General features: G+C 51.8%; 1 protein-coding gene across 5 annotated transcripts in view; it reads right to left on the reverse strand.

Annotated features, from left to right (window-relative positions):
• Positions 1–5,669: 5,669 nt before the first annotated feature.
• Positions 5,670–14,246, reverse strand: part of ABAT (4-aminobutyrate aminotransferase) — an 87,370-nt gene continuing 78,793 nt past the window's right edge. For all 5 annotated transcript variants that reach the window (XM_058570089.1, XM_058570093.1, XM_058570090.1 and 2 more), the window contains exons 13-16: positions 13,655–13,822; positions 12,288–12,434; positions 7,178–7,289; positions 5,670–5,932 (exon numbers count right to left, since the gene is read on the reverse strand). In XM_058570089.1, coding sequence (XP_058426072.1) covers positions 5,811–5,932; positions 7,178–7,289; positions 12,288–12,434; positions 13,655–13,822 — 549 coding nt within the window. In that variant the 3' untranslated portion in view covers positions 5,670–5,810. The remainder of the gene's footprint in view (positions 5,933–7,177; positions 7,290–12,287; positions 12,435–13,654; positions 13,823–14,246) is intronic.

Genomic DNA, 14,246 nt, shown 5'->3' on the forward strand with positions numbered 1-14,246 from the left:
CAAATAACCGGGGTTGGGAGGCTTCCTCTTGCTGCCTTGTGATTTCAGGACTTGTGAGTCCCCAAATGGAAAGCAACAGGGTCCCTTTGAACCCCAGGCAGTCCAACCTTGATGGCCTCGTTTCGACCCTGCAGCATTCAACCGCCCGATCGTGCCCGACTGGAGTTCATCTGGCAGGGCCGGTGCCATCCGGCCACGTTTGTGCGACTCCAGTGAGAAAACTTCCGTTTTCCCGATTAACAGCTGAAATGTCCTCTGGGATTTGGTTGGTCTTGTACTTGTGTTGGAAAGTAGATTTAATATTTACGAGTGGGAACTGAACTCTGACTGAAATATAGTATTTTTCTTTAGAACTGTATGTGAGACACACTCAGCTGTTCATGGAGATGAAGCAGCAAAAGGGACTGCGAGGTACCAAGCACCTACATGTGCCAGATGGTCATTACATGATTTGATTTCATCCTCCCAGCAACTGTTCGGGTTAGAGAACCAGAGAGGGGCAGTGGATGGAGGAGAAGCCTGTGGCTTTGAAGCAAGACTTCTTGCCTGCTGGAATCCCAGCCCTGTCACTTCCCAGTGGGCCAGATACATAGCCTACTCTGTGCCCTGGTTTCATCTGTGAAGTGACGACAATAAAAGCACCCAACTCGGGCAGCTGAGAGGACTGACCGACCACAGGAAAAGCACTGAGACCAGCCCGTGGTCTAGGGAAGCACTGGGTGAGTGTGAGCTGGCACTGCTATTCTCAACGTCATTCTGCAGACAAGGCTCAGAGAGGTGAAGCGACATGCTCAAGCTCACCCAGCTGGAAAGCAGCACAGCTGGGTCATTCTACTGCCTCATCCGACCTCCCCAGGGGGCATGGAGGACAGAAAGTAGAAAACAGTGACTGTTTTTAACAAAGAGTATTTGACCTTGAGGGTCTGGCACCTTCCACTCGCCTGCCTTAGGGATGTTCACACTAATGCTGACCAGTGCATCGCCTTTCCAAGGCTGGTGGCCAGGCTAGCTGTGAGAAAGGTCCTTGAGTGGTTGACAGTCCTTCTCCTCAACCAATGCCAAGCTGACTGTGTGTGCGGGTGTGCGCGCGCACGTGCGTGCACGCACACACACGTTTATACACTAATATGTCATCTTTCACATGTCTGTGTGTATCCTGGCTCCCAAGCTGTGTGATTTGGGGCAGATTCCCCTAACCTCTCTGGGTGTCAGTTTCCTTATCTTAAAAATAGGCATACAAATACATAGCTCGTAGGTTTGTTGTGAAAATTATAAAGTGCCAGCAGGATATGTTTGCACATAACAGAGGCTCAACAAATGATGATTAAAAAAAATACATTTCATGGTAGACACTGCCTTCTAAGTCAATTGTCTCATAGACATGTTGGATGTCCAAGCTGGAAGGAACCTTGGGAGTCACGCGGTCCAAACCATACCTTTTATGGTGAGAAGAAGAAGGGCCACAGAGGGCGCTGAGACAGCTGGGAGCAGAAGCGAGACAAGAGCCCATGATCCCCGAGTTCCAGGTCAGGACACCAGGACAACCGAGGCGCCAGCTCATTTCCCCCGGTGCTTCCTCAGCATCTCTCTGTGCCTTCCCATAGTGCTTCTCCCTCCCGGCCCATTCCAGTCAGGCATCGACTTACCACCTCAGTGTGCCACTGAGAGACGCGGGTTTAATTGCTTTGGGGTGGGGCCCAAGCATTAGGATTTTGTACAAATCTCTTTAGGGTGACTCTGAAGTGCATCCAGTGTTGAAGGTCACTCTCCCCTATGTTTGGATTCTGTGCTTTTTTTTTTTTTTTTTTAATTTTTTAACATTTCCCCCAAAGCCCCAGTAGACAGTTGTACGTCATAGTTGCACATCCTTCTAGTTGCTGTACGTGGGACACGGCCTCAGCATGGCCGGAGAAGCGGTGCACACTTAACCGCTAAGCCACAGGGCTGGCCCTGGATTCTGTGCTTTTCTTTCCCTCTCCACCCATCCCCTTATTGTCCTAGTCAGGCCACCAGGTCATCTGGACTGCAATAGATTCCTGGCTGGTCTCCCTGCCGCCCTGTCCTTCACAGTGATCACTCCGGACAGTCGTTCCAAAATGCATGTTGGATCACCCCCTGCTCCAAGCCTTTGGTGGCTCCAGCACTGCGTGGAAGGCCCACGCCTCTCAGCGTGGCACCACGGCCCTCTGGATCCGAGCCCTGCCGGTTTCTTTGGCCTGGTCTCCCTCTCTGTGATCTGATAATGCTGAACACCATAGAAGGGCCTGCCTCATCCTGCCTTTGTGCCTTCAGTTGGCTATCCTCTTGGTCTGGAGTGCCTTCCATCCCTCCTCTGGGTCACTGGAGCTGCTCCTGCTCAACCTGGAAGATGAGACTCAGGGCCTAACTTCCACCCCATCTGGGGCCCATCCTTTGCGCATGTACAGTATCCAGGGTCTTCCTGTATCCTGGTCCTTATGCTGGGTTGCTGTGACCTTTGCCCTACTAGAAGGTGAGCGCCAAGGGTAAGGACCCGCCATGTCCATCCCTATCACATGGTATGTCTTTGATGAACTCTGGTGAAATGAACGGCCTCACGGTGCTTCCTGAGCCCAAGGCAGACTTATGCAGGTATAGTGTTCCCCCAAGACATCCCTAAGAGGTATACAATAGGTGCTTAATTAAGTACTTGTCAAATAATTACTTAACAAAACCATTTCTGACCAAAAAGGCCACATTCACCCCAATGTTTGCATTATAAATATTTTTTTTAATTTAGGAATACTGATTAACACAGGAAACAGATTTAATTGATGGACTTGTGCATATGGTCATCAGTTACATTGTGACAATGTTAATTTCTTTATCATTTATTGGCACAGTGAACAGAATACTGTAAACAAGATCACTTCGTATGCGTAAGTCGGCGATGCTCACTAGCTATGGTTTTCTACCATGAGCTGATATATATATATAGATAGATAGATAGATAGGTATAGATATATTGATACATTAATGTTCTGCACAATTTTGCATGGTTACTTAGTGTCAGTAAAAATTATAAAAAAAACACCCATTTATAATAAAAGTGAGGATGTCCTAAGACTTGCTATTACTGGACCTTATTTTCTGTAAAAGTGACAAGGCTTACTAGAGACATTTACTAAACTCCATGGCACTAATGTGTGATGGATTCACTTCCAGACCGTTGGCCACAGAAGCACTTCTTCATGGGCTCTGCCCTCGACGGCAACCTGTCCACTGGGCTCCTGTGTTCTCACCAACCTCCTCCAAGTTTCTATGACCTTGAGCTCTGCCGAGAATTCTTTTCCTTGAAATTCTTCCAGCTATATCCCCACCCCCAAAAGAGGATGTCTCAGGAACTCGTTATGTCCTGAGTCAACAAGAACTTGTTGATAAATGGCTTAAAAAGTTTTATGAGAAGTAACTTCCCTTGGCAAGGAGTGAAGAAGTCTGGAAATGACTTTCCAGATGAAATGATTTCATGTCTCTGGCAGTGCCCCATGGGGAGGGAACAAAATATTGGAGCCACCATCTCCACCGAAGAGAGCCAAGCTTCTGGTTGTGCCCTCGCTTAACAACTTTTTGGACTCCAGGAACCTCACTGAATGTTTACACTCAATGCTCAAGTTCTCAGGAGAAAGCATCCTTACACCAATAAATGAATTATGGTTGGTTTGCATTTTGGTTGTGTGTTAAATAAGGCCTTGAATCTTGGGATATTGCCTGTGGAATCTGGATCCCCAGTGAAAGGTGTGAGACCATGAACTGATGTGTCTTTGCACATACTGTTCCCTTTCTGCAACACTCTGCCTTGCCTTGTCGGCTTGGTGAACTCTTGCTCATACTGCAAAACCCTGCTCAAATGTCACTTTCTCCTTGAAACCTTGACCCTTAGACGGATTGGGGCGCTCCCTCTGATTTCCTGATGTTCCTACACAGACCTCTGTTGTGGCACTTGCCACTGGGCTTTAAGAGTCTGTTGTCCTCAATGGGATGTGAGTCCCTTGAGAGCAGGGACTGTTTTATTTCATCTTTGCATTCCTAGTGCTTAGCACTGGGCCTGGGACGGAGCAGGTACTTCATGAAAGTTTCATGGATGAATGATTGAATAAATAAATGAATATACGCACAAGTGAAACCTTGCAGAGAGAGGCAGGCACACATCTCCATTTAGCTGGCAGTGCAAACGGCCTTAAACACGGCAAAACGCCTTAAAGGCAACGGACGAGCACAGGCTGCAAGAATGCCAAGTGACCTGGAATTCATGGATCTGCCCATGTCTGTTAAGCCCGTTAGTGCCTTTTGTTCTCAACAGAAACAGGTGGATGACCAAGTCTGCCGAAGAGTGGAAATGGGGGGAGAAAACCACTTTGAGATCTTTGGACGACGAGTTACCAAAAGAGCAAAGTGCTGACTGAGAGCCCTGACGTGCTCATCTCCCCCAGCTGTGGGCCAAGGCACCAGGAGACCGAGTGGCTTCCTTCTGGACAGAATACGAGCCAGACTTCCTGCGTCCACCCACCAATCAACTCCTCATTGCTGCAGGACTAATAACGTCTGTTTTAGGAACATCTGAGGTCAAATCAGCCCCAAGAATGTCTTGCCTCCAGCAGAGATCCCTTCGTCCCAGCCAGAGTCCAATTAAGCTTTAAGTATCATCTGCCTATAATCTCCATCCTCATCCACGTCCAGAAAAATCTCTAACTTAGAGTGGCAAGGACAAGGGAATCACCTTGAACCAACAGGCTACTTTTTTCCCTCTTGGAGTTCTGGTACCTTTCATTCATGATGCTTCCTTCAAGAGGAAACCTAGTTCAGCATTAATGGCCTCTGATGGAACAGCAAAGCTGTTCCCGGGGCTGCTCAGAAGGCAGATGAGCAAAAACTAGAGAAAGGGCCTCTGGGGCATGGGGTCCACAAGTCAGACCTCGGAACCAGGAGCAGGAGGAAGGGGCTCTGCTACCCCAGGCCCTGGGCTTCCACCTGCGGGCACCTGGCTTGTGCTGCTGACACTTCAACTCACGTGTACCCCTGTGGAGGCACAGGGGCACTGCGATTTCCTTCCACAGAGGTCTAGGCTGACACGGAACAGGAGGGAGAGTTTGGGGGGTGGAGGACGGCGAGTAGGAACCGTGGGTGATGCCCCCCAGAGATTCTCTCAGGGCAGAGCCCTGTCAAGGACAAGATTCACAGTTTACAGGAAGTGCCAGATGCACTGAGAGGCGTGGCTCAAGTCCCCAGGAGGCCCGAAGACCCCCTCCTGCACCCCTGGCTCAATCCTAACATCCCTACTGTCCTGCCTTCATACGCTCTGTGCCTGGGATGTGCTCAGAGCTCCAGGGGCTGGGTGAGGGGGTGCGGGCATGTTTGTTGCATAGGACGAGGGGAGCCAGCATCCTCGATCACAGAATACTACACTTGAGAGGGACAGAACCCAGGAGCCCCAGCCACCAGTCCCAGGAGCAGGTGTCATCCCCTTGACTGGCTTCCAAATAACTGTTAGGGTCAAGGGTGGGCAGATATACGGCCAGGACCCTCATGGCCCCTCCTAAGACTATGTCCAGGGCTCAAGCAGAATTTCTGGCCTTCAACCATTGTGCCCCATTGGCTTTGCAGGGAGGAAAACCCAAACCAGCCCCTCCTCCCCTCCCCTCCCCCCAGGCCACCAAAAACATCCCCTCCCCACAAATAACCCTCCAGTTGATGCATTCACCTCTGACACTTTAAGTGAAAACATGAATTAGGCAAACTAATCAATTTGACAACTGTTGAATCGGGGCTTTCTCAGAGCAGTGGGAATGGCTTCTTTACTTGAAGTCTGCTAAGATGTCGCTGAAAATATTGAGGAACAGGTGCGCGTGGTGATCCCTGAAGACCAGAGTGGGGCGGAAACGAATGGACTTGTCGCCACAGCCCCCCAACACCACGCCTGGAAGAGAAGGCAGGAGGGAGGGTAGGAGTTTGGGAGGAAGGCTACACGTGCCGGCTGCCCCGCTCCATCCATCACATCATTCTCCCATCCAGGCTTCCATCTGCCCTTCCTCCACCCACCCACCCACCCTTCATTCCGGTTCTCTCCCCGTTCACCCATCACCCTCTTCCCTCCCTCCCTTCCAGCTCCGCATGCCTGCTCTGCCGCCCCTGCGCTAGGTCTGCTCATAGAGAAATCCCGAGATCAAGTCCTTGCCTTCCAGAAACTCACGGTGTGGTGGGGAAAGGAAAGAAGTGCACAAGTAAATTACAAAAGAGCAGGCAGCTCAGAAGTAGGTACGCGGGGCAGAGCCGTCCCTGAAGAGGGACGGACCCTGCTTGTCGTAAAGGGCGACCTCACCACTGACTAGCGGGGCGGCCTTGTCTAGGGTGTGAAGCGTCTCTGAGACTCAGTTTTCTCATTTTAAAGAGGAGGCGAATGATCCCAGCCTTCAAGGATGCTGCGGGGACTCGATAAGATGGTCCCCATGCTCGACACACAGGAGAGGCCCTGATCCGCCCCACGTAAAACTCTTCCACGGCTTCCCACAGCTCTTAGGGAGAAGTCCAGAATCTTGAAGCTGACCCACAGGCCCAGGTGAGGTGGGCCTGGCAGCCCCTCCCCGGCCCCATCCCCTCCAGCCTGTCTGTCCCTCATCACACTCCATCCTTCCTGTTTCTCCGCCTCCATAAGCTCCAGCCCGCCTCGGCTAATTGCACACATGACTCCCTCTGCCCAAAATGTTCTTCCTCACCTTCTTCACCTGGCCACCCCCTGTTCATCTGTCAAGACGTAAGGTAAAATGCCACCTCCTCAAGGAAGCCTTCCCTGATTTCCTGCTCTGGACACTTTCCCCAGCTATTCCAACCTTTAGCCCCTTTTCCTCCTTCCTAGGATTTATAACTGCAATTGTCGTGTGTGACATATTCTCTTTATTGTCACCCTTCCTGCTAGACTGTACGCTCCTTGGAGGAAGGGCCCCGATGGTCTTGCTCATCATCATGCCTCTCTCCAGTGTTGGCACCACTCACCTCTGTGAATATCTCTTGAATGAATAACGTACAAGGAGATCCCGCTGGCTACTTCCTCTTCGTTCGAGAAAGCACACTCAGAGTACTTTCAGTCCCGGGTACCACGTGCCCCGGCCCCCACCAGGCACCGGGGGTGCCCGATGATGCTCAGCTTACACTCCCGCTGCCTTACCTTTGTTTCTGGCTATTAAAATGAGTTTATTCCGTATGGATTCGTCTGGAGTGTCGAAGGAGCAGAAGGTGCCTCGTCCTCTCACTCTGCTGATGAGCTGGGGGTACCGGGCCTGCGGTGGGGGAGACAAGGCCGCATCCAAGCTGGTCACCCCTGTAGCAGCCGGCTCGGTGGCTGTGGTTCCTTAGTTGCCCCCCACCCCCGATCCAGCCTTTGGGCCTCTGCATGGACTGGCAGGACCACGTGGGGTTCAGAGCCCTGGCTCTGGATGCATCCAGGCCTGGCTTCAAAACTTGGCTCTGCCTCTTTCTCAGCATAACCCCGAGTGAGTCACTTAAGGGGCCCGTGCCTTAGTTTCCTCTTCTGTAAACTGAGGGATGTAAATGCTATTGACCCCAACGGGCTGTGGGCAGAATTTGGTGAGACAAGGTTTCTCTGTCAAGCCCTAAGCCTGGCACTTGGAAGGTGCTCAACATATGTCAGCCATCTATGTAGTAACTCTTCTTCTAGAAGTGGTGATTCTTCTTGGAGAAAAAAAGCTCGTCCTCACTCAAGGCTTTGAGGTCGGGAGTTGTGCTGGGCTGAACAGTAGCCCCCTCCCCACATTCCTGTCCAGTTGGAACCTGTGACTGTGACCTTATTTGGAAATAGGGTCCTTGCTGATGTTATTAGTTCGGTTAAGATGAGGTCACACTGGATTAGTGTGAGCCCTAAATCCAACAGCGGCATCCTTGTAAGACGAGGGAAATGTGGACACAGAGACACGCGCACAGAGGGAGAAGCCCTGTGAGGACGGAGGCAGAGATCGGAGTGCTGCAGCCACCAGCCCAGGAAGGCTGAGGACGGCCGGCAGCCACGAGAGGCTGGCAGAGGAGCGTGGGAGGGATTCTCACTCAGCCTCCAGAAAGAATCAAGGCTGCTGGCATCTTGATTTCAGACTTCCAGCTTCCAGAACCGTAAGAGAATCAATTCTTGTTGTTTTAAGCCACCTGGTGTGTGGCGATTGGTTACAGAAGCCCAAAGAAGCTAATACGGTCACTCAGACAGAGGCTCTTGGTCCCTCCCCACTCCCCATCGTCCACACAAGGGACAGCAAACAAAGGCTTGGAAAACCCCAAATAACTTCAGGCTTCTGGGGGCAGAGACTGGGGGGGGGGCAGCGTCACTGCATTACAGCCCACTGGTAGACACTGGGGATGAAGTCAGATTCTGGAGATGATAAAGGCCCCACATACATGCCAGGCACTGTGCCAGGCACTGCCGTGCAGGACCGTGAGTCCTCATCCCGCCGGTGAAGGGGGACCCATTTAGGTCTCCACAGGTGGGGAAACTGAGGCTCAGAAGTCACTCCAGCACTTACTCTACTCGTTCCTTGCACTTGCTGATTGACTGGGAGCCAGCGATTGGAACCCACTCCTCTCTCCCTCCAGAGTAGGTCTTTGGGGAGGCCGGGAACAAGGTCTCAAACATTCAGACACCCCTCAGGGCCCTTGTGCCACACACACACACACACACACAGTGGGGCTGAGTAACTGTCCATTTGGGGAATCAATGCAGGACGCGGGGCCCCGGCCCCTCCTCACTGCAGGGCGCTGATCGCTGCCTCCTTGTAGGCCTCCAGGCCTGCGCATCTAGAGCCTTCCTTTTGTTTCACCCATCTGTCTGCTCATTGTCTGAGGGCATTTCTGCAATCTTACCTCCTTCTTGCCTATAGCTTTTTAAGGCCCTGATGGGGGCCCCCGACCCCTCCCATCCCTTTAAATGAGCCAGCCCGGGGCTCCCAAAGCAAGATGCCAGTCTCTGGGACGTCTCCATGGAACCGTTTTTGTGGCCCCGTCCTGCACGTGGAGCCCACTTTGGGAAACACTGTCCTCCACCCCCCTCCCCAGAGCCAGGGGCGTCAGTCAGGGACCTGCAAGCTGCCTGGTCCTCCAGGAGCTCCACTGGGAATGGGCGGCATTAACGGGGACATTTAAGAGGCCTACAAAGAAGACATCTCCGGCATTCCTTTGGGCCTGGGCCTCGCTTTTCTGGGCTGGCCTGACTTCACTTGTGGGGTCGGAACCCCGTTTCTGCTCTTTGTTCCTGAGCCACACTACCATCTTTTTTTTTTTTTTTTTTTTTGCTGAGGAAGACCGGCCCTGAGCTAACATCTGTGCCCATCTTCCTCCACTTTATATGGGAGGCCACCACAGTGGCGCGTCGGTGCGCGCCCGGGATCCGAACCCGGGGCACCAGCAGCAGAGCTCCAGCACTTAACCGCTACGCCACGGGGCCGGCCCCCACACTGCCATCTTGCAATCTGACCACGACTCGCCTGTCAAGCGACACCTCAGACTGTCTAAACGTTTTTGCTTCTGTGTCTCCCCAGCCCGCCTCCTCTGCGTCCCAACCAAGCCCCTCGCTAGGCCGTGAGCTCCGCCTGTCACTTCGTATCCCAGGACCCTGGGTGACGCCCACATCACGAGGAAGGCAGCCCTTGGTCCGTGTAGACCTCATGGGAAGGCATCTCAGCTTAGAACAGAGAGCAGCCCCCGTTTGTGACAGCCCCAGAACAACCAGATCCCACAGTCAGCACGAGCCACCACCGCAGGCAGGGCTGGACATCTCCCAAGAAAATCAACGTCGCCTGTCCCCTCTCCTGCCGTGCTGGCTGGCGGACATTGAAGGAGCGTGGCACCAGGAAGGAAGGGACCCTTGGCACATGCCCAGACCCCCCACACCCCAACCTCAGTTTAGCTGCAAACCCAGCCCCAAGAAAAGAAAAAGAAATTCTACCCAGACTGGCACCGTTGGAAGGTCATCGCTGTCTTAACAGTCACACTTAACCCCTTCAGAGTCTTCGCAATCAGGCAGATGGGGGTTTAAAACCTGGCTCCCTCACTACTGCCTGGGCCTCCATTTTCTCATCCAGAAAATGAGAATAATCCTATTTTCCTAATTTCAAATTGTTTTGAGTTAGAGTTGCCAGATAAAATATGGGACGCTCAGTTATATTTGAATTTCAGATAGACAACTTCTAATTTTTTAGCATAAGTATGTCCCTAATGTTTCACGGGCTATTCTTGTGCTAAAAAAAAACAGTTGCTGTTTTTCAAATTTAACTGGATATCTTGGATTGTAATGGCTAAATCTGGCACCCCTACCTGGGGAGGGGGGAGCGGGTGGTCCCTGGAGCTCCTGGCTGCCCTGTGTCCAGAACCAAGTCCTGAACTTACTCCCCTGGGCCTCAGACTTCTGAAATTTAAATTTAACTGAGGGTTGTGATTTCTTTTTTCCTAAATGCAGTAATCTTATTCTTAAGATTAAGTGAGATAAGGCACTTAACACAATGCATGGCTCATAGCAAGTTCTTAATTCATAGAAGTTATTATTATTATTATTATCAGGTCCTTGATCATGTCAGAGAGGTAAACATTGGCAAAGAACATGGACTTTGAAGGCCACCAGAATTAGGTTCAAACCCCAGCGGTGGAAGCTGTGTAACTTTGGACAAGTTAACGGCCCCCCCACACCTCAGTTTCCTCATTTGTAAAGCAGGCATATAATGGTGCCTACACCCACAGTATTACTGTTGGACTTATATGAAAGAGCGGATCAGAGTCCCTATTACAGGACTTGGCACATAGCAGGCTCTCAATAAATGGAAGCCATTCCTAATACTGTCCCTCATCCCTTCATCATCACCACCACCACCACCGTCATCATCATTACCACTACCATAATCACCACCACCATCACCACCACCACCACCACTGCCATCACCATCACCATCACCACCACCACCATCATCACTACCACTACCATAATCATAATCACCATCACCATCACCACCACCACCATCATCATCATCACCATCACCACCACCACCACCATCACCACCACCACCATCATCATAACCACCACCACCGTCATCATCACTACCACTACCATAATCACCATCACCACCACCACCACCACCACCACCACCATCACCACCACCATCATCATCATCACCACCACCACCATCATCACTACCACTACCATAATCACCACCACCATCATCATCATAACCACCACCACCACCACCACCACCACCATCATCATCATCACCACCACCACCATCACCACCACCACCATCATCATAACCACCACCACCACCACCACCACCATCATCACTACCACTACCATAATCACCACCACCATCATCATCATAACCACCACCATCATCACCACCACCACCACCACCACCACCATCACCACCACCACCACCACCACCACGAGCCCCCCTCAGCGGTTCTGCTCAGATCATGGGTGACTGGATGCTTCAAGATCCCAGGGGAGGGGCTCTTTGTGACAAGCCACCTGGAGAAGGTCACCCCTCCTCCCAACTCCTGGGCTGGCCTGGCCAGTCCTGGAAACACTGTGGTTCTGCCAGCAGTGCGCCCCCCGTAAATCTAGGAGAGTAACATTTGTGTGTGTGCAGGAAGTGTCAGGCAGGGAGGATGACATAATAAGGACAAATGATTATTATAATAGAGAGCTGCACTGTCCAATGCAGGCCACACGTGGCTGTTGAAATGTGGCGAGTCCAAATCAAGATGTGCTGTCAGTGCAAAATATACACCGGATTTCAAAGACTTAGTATAAGAAAGAGAATGTGAAATATCACCTTACTTATTTTCTATATTGCTGGCATGTTGAAATAATATTTTGGATATAACGGGTTAAGTACTATGCACTATTGAAATAAATTTCACCTCCTTCCTTTTTACTTCTAGTATGTTACTGGAACATCTAAAAGGACATATGTGGCTTGTGATGTGTCCCGCTGGACAGCACTGCTGCAGAGTGATAACTACGCAGAAGCCAGTACACCAGAGGAGGGCACGGTTGCCACATCAGTGGGAGTGACGGGGCAGTGTCTGGGCGGCTTCTCAAAGGAGGGACGTCTGGACTTGGTGTGGAAGGAAAGCCAGGCGTTCAGGCCCTGGGAGTGGGTTGGATGGAGAGGTGGGAAGGCATCCCCTACAGAAACGGCAGGGCCCATTCAGAACCGCTGGACCAGAGCTCAGATATGGCCCTGGGGGCCGTAGGAGCCAGGGGCAGGGGTCCTGGGACAGCGGGGTACCTGGAGGTCCAGGAGCCCCGTGAGCAGGGCCTTCCCGGCGTGGGCTGCGTTGCTCAGCAGGTCCTCCCGCTTGATGACGCTGATGACCTCGGCCAGCAGCAGGTTCTTGGACGGGTCCCCCAGCCAGGTGTTAAAGATCCGGTAGGGCTGGAACGAGGCACAGGGTGTTTGTTAGAAGGGTTCACACAGGCACACCCCGCAGGGGCCCGCGCCCCCAGACACGCCTTGTCCCCCTTGAAGAGGAGAGAAACCAACCCAGTGAACACACATGGAGGAGAACACACAACGTCTCATGGAGTTCTTCCCATAACAACGACCCCACAGGTGGGTACTACCATTAGGTACCCCCAGCCCAGGCCCTGGGAAATCCCTTGGTCCTGGGGAGACCAAGACCGCTGGCCCCTAGCCACCATCATCCTCCTTCTACAGAGGAGGAAGCTGAGGTTCTGGGGGGTTGTGTGATTTGTCCAGGAAAAATACAGCTCACAGGTGGTGGAGTTGGCAGTGGACTGATGGCAGTCTGACCCTCAAAGACCACCTGACTTATTCCTCCATGAATTACCCAGGTGTCAACGCAGCCAACTAATCCACACTTCCCAGCCTCCCTTGCAGTTAGGAGTGGCCATGTGACCAGATCTTAGTCATGTTAGAAATAGAAGTGTGGGATTTCTGGGAAGGCTGCTAAAGACGAGGAGAGGGCCACTTTGTCCTTCCCTCCTTTTTCCTTCCCGCTGCCTAGAATTGAGATGTGATGGCTGGGGCTCCCGTAGCCATTTTGGACCATGAGAGGTGACCCTGAGGGTGGAAACTACATGCAAGAATGGTGGAGGGAAGGATCTTGTGCCCCTGATGACTGTGTGTGTGTATGTATGAGAATCCGTATGTATGTGTGGCAGTACAGTGTAATGGTGAAGAGCATGGGCCCTGGGTTTGAATTCTGGTTTTGTTACTTAACAGGCTGTGTGACTTTGAACAACTTCCTTAACCTCTCTGTGCCTGATTCCTCATTAGTAAAATGGGAGATAAAAATAACACCTGCTTAGTTAGATTGTTGCGAGGATTAAAAGTATGTGAGGAATATTTAGAACTGGGCCAGGCACAAAACTATTAACAATATTATTGTCTGTGCACACAGAGGAAAATTAGGAGAAGACAATGGACTGCTACAAAGTCGGCCCTGCAGAGAGAGCAGGGGTGATCATAACCATTGGCTAATTAAATTGATCAGAACTTAGGAAACCTTTGTGACACATTAGGTGTCCACTCAGTTCCTGGTTTGCGAGAAAGGCACGGTTATGAGAACGGGCCTCTCCTTCACTGTCTCCCTCCCCTCCCTGGACAGGAGAGAGGGTGGGGTCCGCACTCACAGCGTTGGGCCTGAACTCCTCCTTGTGGAAGAAGCCTCCGGTCATCATCTTCTTGCTGAAGGTCATCACGTCCGCAGGGTCATCCAAGCCCCAGTGCTCGTGGGCCCAGAACTTGCCAGTGCAGCCGCCACCCGTCTGGACCTCGTCCACCAAGAAGGCACAGCCGTGCTGGAGAGAAAAAAACACCCACCATAGGTGACCCACCGCAGACGCCTGAATCCAGCCGGAGTCCCTGCTTTCTGGACTTTGGACCAAGCCCGCGTTTGTGGGCTGTCCAGAACTAAACCAAACACTGAAGCAGGGCAGGTCCACCAGGGCCGTATCTGGACGTTTCCTCAAAGAGCTGAGTTGGCACAGACAGAACATCAGATACTCCCTGAACCAGAGCACAGCAGCATTGCATCTGGTCCGTCCATGAGCCAGCTGACTTACTCGGAAGGAAGTGTGTCCTGGTAGCGGGACCTGGGCCTGGTCCCCAAACCTCAGCTGCCCTGTCTGCTGGATCTGCATGTCACCAGATGATTATTTACTTACCCTTGTGTTGAAATCAGCTTAGGTCGTATAACCTTTCTCTGTGAACTCACCAGTCGGA

Source organism: Diceros bicornis, chromosome 26 (assembly GCF_020826845.1).
Source record: "Diceros bicornis minor isolate mBicDic1 chromosome 26, mDicBic1.mat.cur, whole genome shotgun sequence".
NCBI lineage: Eukaryota > Metazoa > Chordata > Mammalia > Perissodactyla > Rhinocerotidae > Diceros > Diceros bicornis.